The 15,201-nt window shown below is 44.6% G+C and overlaps 2 protein-coding genes across 12 annotated transcripts; one reads left to right on the top strand and one right to left on the bottom strand.

The window, feature by feature from the left end:
* Window positions 1–335: 335 nt before the first annotated feature.
* Window positions 336–4,717, top strand: LOC116199813 (putative pentatricopeptide repeat-containing protein At1g69350, mitochondrial). Of its 11 annotated transcripts, XM_031530347.1 has the most exons (4): window positions 336–3,003; window positions 3,096–3,208; window positions 4,204–4,268; window positions 4,598–4,717. In XM_031530347.1, the coding sequence occupies exons 1-2, from the start codon at window positions 1,237–1,239 to the stop codon at window positions 3,189–3,191; spliced, it is 1,863 nt and encodes a 620-aa protein (XP_031386207.1). In that variant the 5' UTR covers window positions 336–1,236; the 3' UTR covers window positions 3,192–3,208; window positions 4,204–4,268; window positions 4,598–4,717. The 11 variants fall into 11 exon arrangements, with proteins under 11 accessions (XP_031386207.1, XP_031386206.1, XP_031386204.1 ...); XM_031530346.1 differs by lacking the exon at window positions 4,598–4,717 and having other exon boundaries at window positions 4,204–4,385; XM_031530344.1 differs by having other exon boundaries at window positions 338–3,208.
* Window positions 3,899–7,371, bottom strand: LOC116199814 (pentatricopeptide repeat-containing protein At2g03380, mitochondrial). The gene is made up of 2 exons (XM_031530348.1): window positions 4,349–7,371; window positions 3,899–4,075 (listed from the first exon to the last, which is right to left on the bottom strand). Exon 1 carries the CDS (start codon window positions 7,110–7,112, stop codon window positions 4,869–4,871), a length of 2,244 nt encoding a protein of 747 aa, XP_031386208.1. The 5' UTR covers window positions 7,113–7,371; the 3' UTR covers window positions 3,899–4,075; window positions 4,349–4,868.
* Window positions 7,372–15,201: the final 7,830 nt, after the last annotated feature.

Here is a 15,201-nt window from a genome sequence, read left to right as displayed (position 1 = left end):
CGGGCAAACCGAGTCCGGACTCGACCAATGAGCACATTTTGAGATCTCACCAAAAAGGATTTCAATCCAAAGAATCGATTTTTGTGTATGATAAACCAATGCAATTGTTGTCTTGGGTTGATCCTATCTCTTTGGGGAATTGTTCTTAAGTTGGCCCGCAATTGGTACGAGGAATAAATTTTCTGATTTGATTATATTTCCTTGATAAGGATAACACCACACGATACAAAAAAATATCAGAAATCACACTGTAGCATAAAACAAAATCATTTCATGAGATAACATAAAAAATTTTATTTTTATCACAGTGTAGCTCGCCGTTGGTATTCCGTTGAATGGAATTTTGATGGGATAATCTTTTTTAGGGTACTTTCCCACAAAATGAAACTTGAGGGACTAAATTACATTAAAAATATATATAACTAAAAAAATTTAAAAAGTGAGAAAATGTTGACTGGAATCAAGGTATCCCCATCGACCACTCAACTCCGATTGGAGTCGCCGACCTGCTTAGACAAGGCCAACGATCCCAATCAAGGGGTTGGTGGCCACGGGAGGAGCCCCCGTCACCTCTAATTTGGGGGATCCCAGCCACCGAGTCCCCCAAATTAGGGGGTCGAGGGCTCCAACCCCGACCACCCTACACCCTGACAAGGTTCGTTGGCTTGGTTTGTGTCGGTGACCTCAATCGGAGGATTGGTGGTCGGTGAAGAGCCTGTCCACCTCTCGATCGGCCATCACCTCTCTTCTTTTTTAATAATTTTATATTTTATTTAATGTAATTCAGTTCATCAAGTTTTTTTTTGCGCAAAAGTATTCTTAAAAAAAAGGTTGTCATCTCATAATTTCGTCCAATCTTGACGGAATACTAAGGGGTGCTGCATGACGATGGAAATAAAAATTTATGTATTATCTCATGGAATGATTTTATTTTGTGTTGCCCTGTGATTTTCGGAAAAATTTTCCCAATAATAATGATCACTAGAGACGGGAAGGGCAGGGAATCCAATTTTTGGTCGGAGAGTCTTCCGACGTCCGGCCACACGTTGCCTAGAGTGTAGCCGAGAGTCCGCCGGTTGACGGTAGAATCAACTCCAACGTTGTAGCAGATGACCGTTTACATGCCCTTCTTCAGGGCATGCACCACCGTCCGTTCTCTCACTCAGCTCCACGCCCACCTCCTGGTCACCGGCCTCCGCGGGGACCCACTCCCCTCCAACTCCAACGTTTTAGCAGATGACCCTTTACATGCCCTTCTTCAGGGCATGCACCACCCTCCGTTCTCTCACTCAGCTCCACGCCCACCTCCTGGTCACCGGCCACCACGGGGACCCACTCCCTTCCACGAAGCTCATCGAGTCCTACGCCCAGCTTGGCTGCCTCGGCTCCTCGAGGCTCGTCTTCGAGACCTTCCCCTCTCCCGCCGACTCCTTCATGTGGGGCGTCCTCATCAAGTGCCACGTCTGGAGCCGCTTCTTCGAGGACGCCGTTGAACTCTACCACAGGATGGTCTCCGGCGGAGGGGCTGAGGTCAGCAGGTTCATTTACCCTTCTGTTCTCAGGGCCTGCTCTTGCTGCCGGGCCCACCTCGGCACCGGCGAGAATGTCCACGGGAGGGTAATCAAATGTGGGTTGGACTGCGATGATGTTATCCGGACTTGCCTGCTCTCTTTGTACGGCGAAATGGGGTCCACCTCTAGTGCTAAGAAGGTGTTCGATGAAATGTCTGAAAGAGATGTGGTTTGTTGGAGTTCGATTATTTCGACGTATATTGACAATGGGGATGCGCTTGGCGGGTTGGGCATGTTCCGTTTGATGGTATCAGGAGGTGTGGCCCCAGACTCTGTCACCATGATTAGTTTGGCTGAGGCCTGTGCCCAGTTGGGGTCGTTGTGTCTAGCCCGATCGGTCCACGGCCAAGTACTGACCTGGAATATTGAGAGCAATGATGATGGGTCGTTGAACAACAGTCTCATCACAATGTATAGCAAATGTGGTGATCTGGCGAGTGCAGAGAGGCTCTTTTATAACTCATTTTACAGGAACACTGCTTCTTGGACTGCGATGATCTCGAGCTACAACCAAGGGGGTCGATTTCACGATGCAATCAGTGTGTTCCTTGAGATGCAGCGGTCAGGTGTGGGGCCCAATTCGGTGACCTTGATGGCTCTGCTGTTCTCTTGCAGTGGACTAGGGTGGGTCAGAGGAGGAAAGTCAGTCCACTGTTTTATCATTAGAAATTCGGCGGACCCTGAATATGATTTCCTGGGTCCACCATTGATTGAGTTTTACGCTGACTGTGGGAGACTTCGAGATAGCGAGAAGGTCTTTGGTATGATTCAAGGGAGAGATGTGGTCTCGTGGAATATGCTCATTTCGCTTTATGCAAGAAAAGGGTTGTTGGATCGTGCCTTATCAACTTTGGGGCAAATGCTGACAAATGGAGTAATGCCCGACTCATTTAGCTTAGCGACTTCACTTTCAGCGTGTGGAAATTTGGGCCTTCTTCAAGTGGGCCGTGAAATACACGGACATGTTGTCAGGACAGGCTTCTCGAATGAGTACGTTCAGAATGCCCTGATCGATATGTACTCCAAATGCAGTCGTGTCGACTGGGCCCACAATCTTTTCATCAATGCCCAGCAGAGAAGTGTCGTGACGTGGAACTCGATGATCTGTGGATTCTCTCAGAACGGTTATTCACAAGAAGCAATCAAACTTTTCACTCAGATGTACACAAGAAGATTATATATGGATGAAGTCACGTTCCTAGCGGCGATTCAAGCTTGTACCGACTTAGTTTACATAGAGAAGGGAAGATGGCTCCACCACAAGCTGATTACTTGCGGCATCAGCAACAGCATTTATGTTGATACGGCTTTACTCAACATGTACTCCAAATGCGGAGATCAAAGAACTGCCCAAATGATCTTCGACAGAATGACTGAAAAGAGCGTAGTTTCATGGAGTGCTATGATTGCTGGGTATGGAATTCACGGCCAGGTCACTTCAGCTCTCTCAGTTTTCAATCAAATGATTGAATCGGGAATAAAGCCAAACGAAATTACCTTCATGAATATCCTTTCTACGTGTAGCCACGCGGGATATTTGGAGGAAGGGAAGTTCTGTTTCAAGTTGATGAAGGAGTATGGGGTCGAACCACAAATGGAACACTTTGCTTGTTTGGTTGACCTTCTGAGCCGATCAGGTAATCTTGACGATGCATATTCAGTGATTCGTTCGATGTCATTGCCTGCTGATGCGGGCATATGGAGTTCTTTCCTCAGTGGTTGTAGGGTCCACAGGAGGTTTGATTTGATCTTGACAGTTAAGAGGAATCTTGTTAATGTCGAGACAAGGGATACGGGATATTTTTCATTATTATCCAATATTTATGCTGAAGAAGGGAACTGGGGTGAATCAGGCAAGTTGAGATCAGTGATGGAAAGCACGGGATTGAAGAAAGTCCGAGGATACAGTATGATCGAGCTAGGCTAAAACTTAATTTTCAGTTGGAGGACAATCATCTAATATCGCACTTTTCTCTACTTGGAGGGACACAAGGAGAAACATGGAGAAGAAGATTATTGGATTGCGCTCAAGAAGATACGGTTAGATGATTAACTCGTCTTCTGAGGTGCAATTCGGTATGTTATTCATTTGTTCTCCAAGAACCGAAAACTAGAAAGCTGGAAGATCTTTGCCAGGTATCCTGGAAAACTGAAAACTTTTGAAAGATTTGTCGAGTTCCGTCACCTGAACCGAAATTTTGTTGAAGATGGTTAGTCTCTGACCAATATACCTTGACACTGTTAAAAGCAAATTCTGGCCACGGAAGGAATGAAGTAAAAAGGAGTGTCCCCGGCATCATCTGGAATACGAGAAAAATGAGTACTTCTATGATGAATGGACCTTGTTGATCGAGGTTCAAATCGTTTCGGAGTCCATTACAGCTGAAGCGAAACAGAGGAGAGAAAAGCATGCTTGACCTGATTTTGACCTGTCTCGTGTCTCATGTCATGTACAGGCTGCTGTATACTCTCACTTCTGTAGATGATTTAGGATGAGATTCTAACTGCAAAAAATCAAATAAATAAAAAAATTCCTTGTCATCGCAATATCAATTCGATCGCATGATAGATATATTTCTTTTGTTGAGTGCACATAATAGATATACTGATCAAGTTCGTGGCATTGCTGCAGGTAATTGAGTCTGCACGAATGTAAGAGTTTACTGGATCGACATGGTATCCTTATTTCATCAACATGTAAGAGTTCATGTCTGCGATTTGTTTCTATACAAGGTTTACAATGAGAATTCGTCCCGAGAGAATGTATTATATCTTACATGGAACACCGGGAAATCATTTGAAATTTCGATCTTCTCCTCGACGATTAATTTCACCAATGAAAAACATCTGCTGCGACCTCTTCTTCCACAATTTACGGAAGAAGAGATGTGAAATCAGTTCATTCAGTACTGATCTGCTCCAATCCCAAGAGAGTTAAAAATGTGCATCTCTGCGAGTAAACCATTGCCTTTGTTCAATCAATGGAACTTCTCTTCATAAACTGAATCTTCAATTTTCGTTCTCAGCACCTACGTTCAGTTATTTTATATCTCCTGCTCAACGGTGCCACAAGAACCTGCTATCTCGAGAGTTTGCGGATCCGGGAATCGCACGGAGCCTGCTTCCGTGATGTTTATCTCAAGTCTATCCCGTGAAACAGCTCCGACGGTTTTTGTTTAGACGCTTCATTGGGATAAGATTGCTTGACCGTTGAAGACTCAGTCCTCCTCGATGAAGATTAAATCAACCGAAGATCTTCAAGCGAACCCAGTTGCCAGCTGCATATGGGACTAGTAACTAAACAACAGTTGCTGCTCTAGGAAGGGAAGAACAACTCCATGCATCGATCTCCACTGCACTGCAGCCTGGGAATTTTCTCAGCCCCCATCGCTCCATCAACTTCCTTATCTGGTTAGCCTGAGTCCACCTTCCGTCGGAAGCATACAAGTTTGACATGAGAACATAATAACAAGCTTCATCAGGGTGATGCAACTTTAGCATCTTCTCTATTGCTCTCTCCCCAAGATCAAACCTCGAGTAAAGCCCACACCCGTGAAGAAAAGCCCCGAACAGGCCAACATCGGGTTCTACAGGCATCTGCTCCATAAACTCCAAGGCATCCTCCAGCCTCCCAGCCCGCGACAACAGATCCACCATGGAAGCATAATGCTTCATTGAGGGCACAAACTTGTAGTCTTCGCACATTCGCCTGAAATATCTCAACCCTTCTTCGACCATTCCCGTGTGACGACAGGCAGATAAAATAGTCGTGAAGATAACCTCAGAAGGCTCCACTTCTTCCTTCAACATATCGCCAAAGAGAGCAAGGGACTCAGGTCCACTCCCTTGAATCCCATAGCCACCAATCATTGCACTCCATGTGATTGTGTTCTTGAAATTTATCCCATCGAAGATCATACGAGCAGATTTTGTATCCCCGCACTTGGCGTAGAAGTTCAAGAGTGCTGTCTCGACATAGACGTTATTAGACAAAAGTCCCTCTTTGATGCCATAGGCATGAATAGAGGACCCAACTTGAAAGGCACCAAGGGAAGCAGAGGCAGAAAGGACGATGACCAAAGTGACTGAATCGGGAGTGGTAGATTCATCTAATCTCAGGTGGTGAAACAATTCCAGGGCTTTGTCCGGGGAACCATTCTGCAAAAGCCCGGAAATCATAGAGTTCCAGGAAACTATATCATCTTTGTCAGATAGGGATTCGAAGATCAAACAAGCGTCCTCCATGATTCGGCACTTTGCATACATGCCAAGGAGAGCATTTTTCACCTCGGGCCCATCGATTCCGAGCTTAATTCCGAGTCCATGGACTGATTTGCCGATCTTCAGATCACCCAACTGAGCACAGGCAGAAAGACAGCTTGCAATGGTGACGGAGTTAGGCGAGAGAGAGGTCCATCTCTTGTCTCTGAACAGCTTCAGAGCCATGTCTGAAAAGCCGTTTTGAGCATACCCGACAATCATAGCAGTCCATGCGACGAGATCGACAGAAGGAAGCTCATCGAAAACATTCCTGGCATCTCTAACTTTCCCGCATTTCATGTACAAATCTAAAAGAGACGTGGCCAAGAAAGAATTGAGCCCGACCCCCTTCTTGATCAGATAGCCATGCACCCACTTCCCCTGATGCAGAGCTCCTAACTTTGTGCAACCCGACATTAAGCTTCCGAGAGTGAATTCGTTGCCCTCTATCAGCTCTTCCCTCATTCGGTTAAACAGAACCAACCCTTCCTCAGCATGATCATTCTGCACATACCCTGCAATCATCGAAGTCCATAAAACCACATTCCTCTCGGGAACTTTGTCGAACACATCCCGGGAGCTCTCTATCTCCCCGCATTTCGCGTACATATCAACAAGACCATTAAACACAAAACTATCAGGAGAGCTCTCCTTAAGGATATGGCAGTGGACTTTCCTCCCTTCATCAACATCACACATTTCACTGCACGCCTTCAACGCAATTGACAAAACAACATTGTCATGCCCCGTCCCGCGAGCTCTCATGAGTTTATAGAACCCGATGACTTCAGAGTAACGCTCCTCCAAGAAATAGAGCCTCAGCATCACTTTCCAAGAATACAAATCCGAGCTGGGCATTCGATCGAACACTTTGCGGGCAGAGGAAACGTGCCCGCCACCAATGGAGCCGTACAAGCTGACCAGTTTTGTGTCGAGCAGGAGATTGCCCGTCAGCCCGTTAACGATCAGCAAGCAATGGACTTTCTTGAGGGAATCGACGTCGTTGCAATAGCCAAGAAGGGAATAGCAAGACCTTGAGGAGGTGGGCTTCGCGGAGGGCAGGATGCCGGGACGGTCATCCTCCGCCGGGAAGGTACCGCGGGATCGTTGTTGGTGGGAGGTAAATGCGCGAGGAGCGGAGTTACAGTAGCGACGAAGAGATCGTTTGTTAGTGAAAAATTGGCGTCTCCGGATGAGAGAGAAGAGGAGTTTCATGTGTTTGCATTTGCTCGTCATTTCAGAGTTCTCTGAATTTTGCCGGCGAGTTACCGTCCCGACCATTGCCGTCGGCAACGCTTTCCCATGGACAGGAAGAGCTTTGTTTGGATTGGAAGAAAAAAGAAGGGGAAATAAACGCAAATTTAAAGAATTGATTTAATCATAATTGATAAAAAGACACGACAATGTCATGCATTGTCTTGTCTGAAAATAAAAGGTTCCTAATTCGATGTTCATCATCATTACATTAACGAAGAAAAGTAAATTGGGTCCCCCGTTAACTAGATGAACACCAAATCCCATCACACTTGACGACGTAGCAATTTCTGACGATGCCATAAAAGGGTGAAAATGGATCGAATGATTCTTGAGATTCATGTTAGAGTGAAACAAAAAATATTGCACATCAAAATTTGAGTTTCTTCTTCTTTTTTTTTTTTTTCAATTGGTAATTCTCACTAGATCAAAGCTTCAAACGTATTTATAAATATCCTTCTACCCAAGAACAACCCTAAAAACAAAGAGCACTAAAAATCAAAACTTTATGATATGTTAATGAAACAACCAATTTAGATTAAGCAATCTTAAAAGAGAGATTAGCCAATGTGATAATCCTCAACTTGACATCTTCAAATGTCCTCTTTATAATTCCTGCAACCGGTGAGACATCCCTATGGAAACTCCTTATATTCCTCTGAAGCCAAATGCGGTAGACATAGTTAGACCACATCAACTTGAGAATGGTGACATCCAAAGTTCCGCCTTTCAGATTTTCAAACCATCCAACTTCAAAGGACCAATCCACGTCTAATTTTTAAATACCAATCCTGTTGAGCAAGCTTAACCGGATGGCCCTTACAACAATACTTGTGAAAAGGAGATGATCCCTTGTCTTTGTTTCGTGACTGTAAAACTCACACTCCATCGAACTAGCATAGATTCCCTAACGAGCCAATCTATTCTTCGTATTCAACCTATCTCCTAGTGCCAGCCAGCAAATAAACGAGGCTCTCGGTACATATCTGACAAACCATATGGATTTACTCCATGATACCTTGGCACTTTTAGGTCTGATGTGCTCCCGAGTACTATAAGAGGTGAACTTACCATGCTTATGGGTCACCCGAACCACCTGATCCTGTTTAGAAAGCTGCAAAGGCTCGACCATGTTCTTTACTTCAATAGCTTAAGGGTCAAAGGTTCGAGGCCACACCCAACCCCCATTTCTCAACACATGGCTGGCTGTAGCATTCGATGGTATAGAGGGGAAACACCGAAAACCTTTTTCACTGTAACTTACCGGTGAACCCACAGGAACCTAAGGGTCAGCCCAAAATGAAGTCTTCTCTCCTAAGCCTATTTGATATTGGAGAAGAGACATCATTTGTTGTCTGAGTTGCAATATCTTCCTCCAGCTCCAAGAACTGTTGGGTATCCCTCCAATTTGGAGGAAGTTTGGCTCAAATTGTATTGGGCTTTTATCGGGCCTTAATAAGCCCAAGAACCCATTTTATTAGGGTTTTTGTTTCAGCAAATCAGCTGAGGTATAAAAGCAGCAGCAAACTGCAGTAGCAGCACAAGGTAGACAGCAGCGGCAGAGGAGCTGCAAGCAGCAGAACAGCACAGCAGAACAGAGGAAGAGCAGAGGAGAATTCTGCTCAACAGGGGCAGCGCGCAGCTGGAGATCAAACCTCGATCGGGACGTCAAACGAACTCCGATTGGGACGAAATTTTGACAGCAGCTTCACAACACGTGGGGCTAACTTCTGAACGGTCAGAATTTCTATTCGAGCTCTGTAGGTGCTGTTTCAGCTGATTTTGTGAACCACCCGGTGTGGGTGACGAATTTAGTATTTGGGTGATCCAAGAGAGTGTTTCTCTTGAGTTTGGTGATCCAAGGGTTTACCCTTGATGAAAGACATTCTATAACCTTCATAGTGGATCGTTGATTCGGAGTTGGTCCCGTGGTTTTTCCCCACATTGGGGTTTTCCACGTAAAATTCTTGGTGTTGTTTTACTTTACTGCTTGTTGGTTGATTTGATTAGTTCCTATCTCGATTACACCAGTAGGGGAGGAAGATTAATTGCTGCGTTATTGTTTGGTTGAGTACATTCCTAACCCCAACAAGTGGTATCAGAGCTTCGGGTTAGAGAAGTTTGAGTTTTTTCGGTGTTTTCGAGATGGAGGAGTCTACTGGATCTATGTTCAAGTTGAATGCAACCAACTACTCTATATGGAAGTCTCGGATGGAGGATCTTCTATTTTGCAGGGATTTGTACGATCCTATTGAAGGGGATTCCGCGAAACCCAAAGATAAGGATGACAAGGCTTGGGAACGCACAAATCGGAAGACTATTGGTTTGATTCGGCAGTGGATAGACAATAGTATTTATCATCATGTTGCTCAGGAGACAAATGCAAAAGCTTTGTGGGATAAATTGACAAATCTCTATGCGAGGAAGACACCGCAAAATAAAGCATTCCTCGTGAAGAAGCTGGTTCATCTTCGTTTTCAGGATGGAGGTGATATGGCTGCGCACATGAGTAATTTCCAGGATATTATTAATCAGTTGACGAACCTGGAGATAATATTACCCGATGAGTTGCAGGCTTGTCTACTTTTAGGGACTCTACCGGATAATTGGGACACACTTGTGGTTGCATTAAGCAATTCTGCGCCAAACGGGAAGCTATCGTTGGCTACGGTGACAGACAGTTTATTTAATGAGGAGACTAGAAGGAAAGGCACGGGAATTTCCATTCAGTCTGAAGCTTTGGTTACTGAACAACGGGGGAGAAGTCAAAGCAGAAATTTCTCTTCCAAGCATAGTAACTCACGTGGCAAATCGAGGGGCAGATCAAAGTCGAAGACGAGGAAAGTGGTCACTTGCTATCACTGTGGAAAAGAGGGACACTACAAAAGGGAGTGTAGAGCTCTGAAGAAAAATCAGAATGGCAACGGTGAGAGCAAGAAGGAAGAAGGCACTACAGCAGTGGCATGTGATGGAGAGACCTACATCATTTGTGATGAAGCTTATGTGAATTTCACATGTCAGGACGCTACCTGGGTTGCAGATACAGGTGCCTCGTTTCATGTCACTCCTCATCGGGATTTCTTTTCATCTTACACTACCGGGGACTATGGTTATGTGAGAATGGGGAATGGACAATCATGCAAGATTGTCGGTATTGGTGATGTCTGTCTAGAGACCGAGCTTGGCTGCAAGTTGTTTTTGAAGAAGGTGAGGCATGTTCCAGAAATTCGCCTTAACCTAATCTCGACGGGTCAACTTGATGATGAAGGCTACAGTAATGAATTCAGCAATGGGATATGGAAGCTCTCCAAGGGTTCGTTGATTGTGGCACGGGGTCAGAAGACCGACACTCTCTACAGGCTGCGTGCCAGACACAACTCCGGTCAGGTTAATGTTGTTGAGGATTATCCTATCGAGCTATGGCATAGGAGACTTGGGCATATCAGCGAGAAAGGTATTCAAATTCTTGCTAGAAAGCAGTCTTTGCCCGTTAAAGGTATGCACTTGAGCACTTGTGATCACTGTTTAGCTGGTAAGCAGAGGAGAGTTTCTTTTGTTAGAAGTCGTCCCTCTAGATGCCATCATATACTTGATCTTGTGCATACAGATGTTTGTTTTATGTCGGATAGATCTCTTGGTGGTGCTCTCTATTTTGTGACATTTATAGATGATCACACCAGGAAAGTTTGGGCTTACCCTATGAGAACTAAAGATCAGGTGACTGAGATTTTCAAGAACTTCCATGTAGCAGTGGAAAGAGAAACAGGCATGAAGCTGAAATGTGTCAGAGCTGATAATGGTGGTGAGTATAGAGGTCCTTTCGAGAACTATTGCAGGACTCACGGTATCAAACTTGAGAAGACGGTACCGAAGACACCACAACAGAACGGGCTTGCAGAGAGGATGAACCGCACAATTGTTGAGAGAGTTCGTTGTATGCTTTCTCAAGCGAAACTGTCTAAGCCTTTCTGGGGCGAGGCAATGAGGTCAGCGGTTGATCTTATTAATCTTACACCGTCAGTTGCACTTGATGGAGATGTACCCCAGCAGGTGTGGACCGGCAAGAAAGTATCATACAAGCATCTCAGAGTATTCGGGTGCAGGGCATCTGTTCACATTCCTCGAGATGAAAGATCAAAACTTGATGCCAAGGCAAAACAGTGCATCTTCTTGGGTTATGCACATGAAGAGTTCGGGTACAGGCTTTGGGACCCTGATAGCAAGAAGATCATCAGGAGCAGGGATGTTGTCTTCTTTGAGGACCAGACAATCGAGGATTTGCAAAAGTTAGAGAAGGCCAGTGTAGGCAATCCTCACGAGATCTCTATTCCTGTACCGGTTGATGTAGAGCATCCAGTGGAAGAGGTACCTGGTGAGTATGAAGAAACCACGACTGGGGGTGAGATTCCTCAGGTAGATGATGATGTGACTACGGATGATACAGGCTCGCAGTTACAGTTAGAGCCTGCAGATCTACCTAGACAATCTGATAGAATAAGACGATCATCTACAAGATATCCGCCTCATGAATATGTGCTACTGACTGACGGGGGAGAACCTGAGTGCTATGATGAAGCTGTGGCACATGAGTACAAGGAGCACTGGTTGAAGGCGATGAATGAGGAGATGAACTCCATGTCTGAAAATCACACGTATGACCTAGTGAAGCTACCGCAAGGTAAGAGAGCATTGAAGAACAAATGGGTCTACAGGTTGAAGACAGAGAACTCGCGACCTCGATACAAAGCTCGGCTGGTAGTGAAAGGTTTCAACCAGAAGAAAGGAGTTGACTTCGAGGAGATCTTCTCGCCTGTTGTCAAGATGTCATCGATCCGAGTTGTTCTCGCACTGGCAGCTAGTCTAAATTTGGAGATCGAGCAGCTCGATGTAAAAACAGCTTTCCTACATGGTGACTTGGAGGAAGAAATATATATGGAGCAGCCTGAAGGATTCCGAGTTAAAGGTAAGGAGCATTTGGTGTGCAGGCTGAGGAAGAGCTTGTATGGGCTTAAGCAAGCACCTCGGCAGTGGTACAAAAAGTTTGACTCTTTCATGTTGAGCCATGGCTACACACGGACAACTTCAGATCATTGTGTGTTCGTGAAACAATTCTCGAATGGTGATTTTATCATTTTACTGTTATATGTGGATGATATGCTACTTGTTGGTCATGATATGAGCAAGATTACAGAGTTGAAGAAGGAGCTCAACAAGTCCTTTGCCATGAAGGATTTGGGACCGGCAAAGCAGATCCTTGGGATGCATATTTCTCGTGACAGATCAAGTGGAAAACTTTGGCTTTCTCAAGAGAAGTACATCGAGAAGATTTTGGATCGGATCAACATGGGTAATGCTAAACCAGTTTCATCACCACTTGCTTCTCATTTCAAACTTAGCTCGAAGCAATGTCCTACAAGTGAGAAGGAGAAAGAAGAGATGAAGAAAGTTCCTTACTCATCAGCTGTAGGAAGTTTGATGTATGCCATGGTCTGTACAAGACCAGATATCGCTCATTCTGTTGGTGTGGTTAGTCGTTTTCTCTCCAATCCGGGGAAAGAGCATTGGAATGCAGTTAAGTGGATTCTGAGGTATCTCAGAGGAACATCCAAGGTGTGTTTACACTTTGGCACTGGTAAGTCGGAGTTAGTGGGCTACACGGATGCGGATATGGCAGGAGATATTGATTCCCGGAAATCCACTTCGGGATACTTGATGACTTTTGCAGGGGGAGCTATCTCATGGCAGTCAAGGCTTCAAAAGTGCATCGCTTTGTCTACAACGGAAGCCGAATACATTGCGGTGACCGAAGGTTGCAAGGAGATGTTGTGGTTGCAAAAGTTTTTGCAGGAGTTGAGCTTGAAGCAAGAAAGGTATGTTCTACACTGTGATAGTCAAAGCGCAATTCATCTTTGCAAGAATCCCACTTTCCATTCGAGGTCGAAGCATATCGATATCAAGTTTCATTGGATTAGAGATGTGTTGGAGTCCAAGCTGGTGAAGCTAGACAAAGTGCACACTGATGAGAATGGAGCTGATATGATGACAAAACCTCTCGCTAGGGAGAAACTTCATGTTTGCCGAAGTATAGCCGGTATGCTTGAAGCCTCCAAATAGTCGGGAGGGGGAGTTTGTTGGGTATCCCTCCAATTTGGAGGAAGTTGGGCTCAAATTGTATTGGGCTTTTATCGGGCCTTAATAAGCCCAAGAACCCATTTTATTAGGGTTTTTGTTTCAGCAAATCAGCTGAGGTATAAAAGCAGCAGCAGACTGCAGTAGCAGCACAAGGTAGACAGCAGCGGCAGAGGAGCTGCAAGCAGCAGAACAGCACAGCAGAACAGAGGAAGAGCAGAGGAGAATTCTGCTCAACAGGGGCAGCGCGCAGCTGGAGATCAAACCTCGATCGGGACGTCAAACGAACTCCGATTGGGACGAAATTTTGACAGCAGCTTCACAACACGTGGGGCTAACTTCTGAACGGTCAGAATTTCTATTCGAGCTCTGTAGGTGCTGTTTCAGCTGATTTTGTGAACCACCCGGTGTGGGTGACGAATTTAGTATTTGGGTGATCCAAGAGAGTGTTTCTCTTGAGTTTGGTGATCCAAGGGTTTACCCTTGATGAAAGACATTGTATAACCTTCATAGTGGATCGTTGATTCGGAGTTGGTCCCGTGGTTTTTCCCCACATTGGGGTTTTCCACGTAAAATTCTTGGTGTTGTTTTACTTTACTGCTTGTTGGTTGATTTGATTAGTTCCTATCTCGATTACACCAGTAGGGGAGGAAGATTAATTGCTGCGTTATTGTTTGGTTGAGTACATTCCTAACCCCAACAAGAACAATCTCTGGGAATCTTCAATGAGCAAAAACACCTCCCTTTTATTAAATATCTCCGGATCCATGCGACCATATAGATCTTGCATTTAGTAAGAGAAACCATAAATTTTTCATGATGCACACCTTGTTCCAGAGAGAAAGATCCCCAATACCGAAGCCACCCTCTCCTCTAGGTAAACAAACTTCAGCCCATCGAACTTTATTGCCTCCACTTTTCTGATAAGACCCCTTCCAAAGAAAGGACCTGCATTTCTGATAAACCAGCTTAATTACACTCTTGGGAAGGATAAAATGAGAGCATCAATAATTGGTCATACCGAAGATAACCGAATTAATTAGTTGAACTCTACCAGCATAAGTGAGATGGTTCGCTGTCCAGCCTTGAATTTTCTGGGCAATTTTATCGGATAGTGCAGTACACTCCTTATATGATAGTTTACCCAAGGTCAGAGGAAGGCCCAGATAACGAATAGGCAGTTTCCCTCTAAATCTCGTGCATTGCAACAGCTCCATAACCTTCCCATTAGGAATACCACCACAAGATAACTCTATTTTTTCTGCATTCATTCTCAGACCTGAGCCTTTATAAAGATATCCAATACCTCTTTTACGGAGAGAAAAGAATTAATAGACCCATTTGTGAAAATAAAGAGACCATCCAAAAAAAATAAATGTGTAATGCCCAATGCTTTGCATCTCCAATGATAACAAATAGTTGAGAGAGAACCTCGATCCCGATAACAAACAAATAAGGCGAGAGAGGATCTCCTTGCCTAATACCTCTCTTCCCTGGAAAATATCCGCTAAATCTGCATTAACATCAATAGAGAAATAGGGGGTCGTAATACACTCCCTAATCCAGCTAATCATGCGAGGAGGGAAACCCATAGCAATAATAACATTAAATTTTGGATGATATGTCCAATAATTGAAAATTTTAAATGGTTCTGCCCTTGAGGTTCTCACTCTTGCAAAATTTCAAAAGAGCACGACTATGGTCTGAAACACCTGGAGACAAGAACTCTACCTTAGAAGAAATTCCACTATGCAACCAATCTTCATTGACTAAAATTCCATCCAGCTTTCTGGCTTGAAAACCATCTAATCTTTTATTGCTCCAAGTAAAAAGACAACTAGCAAATGAGTTATCAAATACATTAAGTGAAGAAAGACATTCCTCAAACTCACACATGCTAGAATCTTTCGTGACAGTTTTCCCATCCCTTTTCACCTCCTCAAGAGAAAGAACTGCATTGAGATCCCCGAGTAAGAACCAAGCCCCT

Source organism: Punica granatum, chromosome 3 (genome assembly GCF_007655135.1).
Source record: "Punica granatum isolate Tunisia-2019 chromosome 3, ASM765513v2, whole genome shotgun sequence".
In the NCBI taxonomy this organism is placed as follows: Eukaryota; Viridiplantae; Streptophyta; class Magnoliopsida; order Myrtales; family Lythraceae; genus Punica; species Punica granatum.
Note: the sequence above shows the minus strand (reverse complement) of the source record. Positions and strands in the feature narration are given on the sequence as shown.

Coding starts and splice junctions, on each gene's coding strand:
- LOC116199813 (XM_031530341.1), top strand. CDS start 1,237: ATGACCCTTTACATGCCCTTCTTCAGGGCATGCACCACCCTCCGTTCT.
- LOC116199814 (XM_031530348.1), bottom strand. CDS start 7,112: ATGGTCGGGACGGTAACTCGCCGGCAAAATTCAGAGAACTCTGAAATG.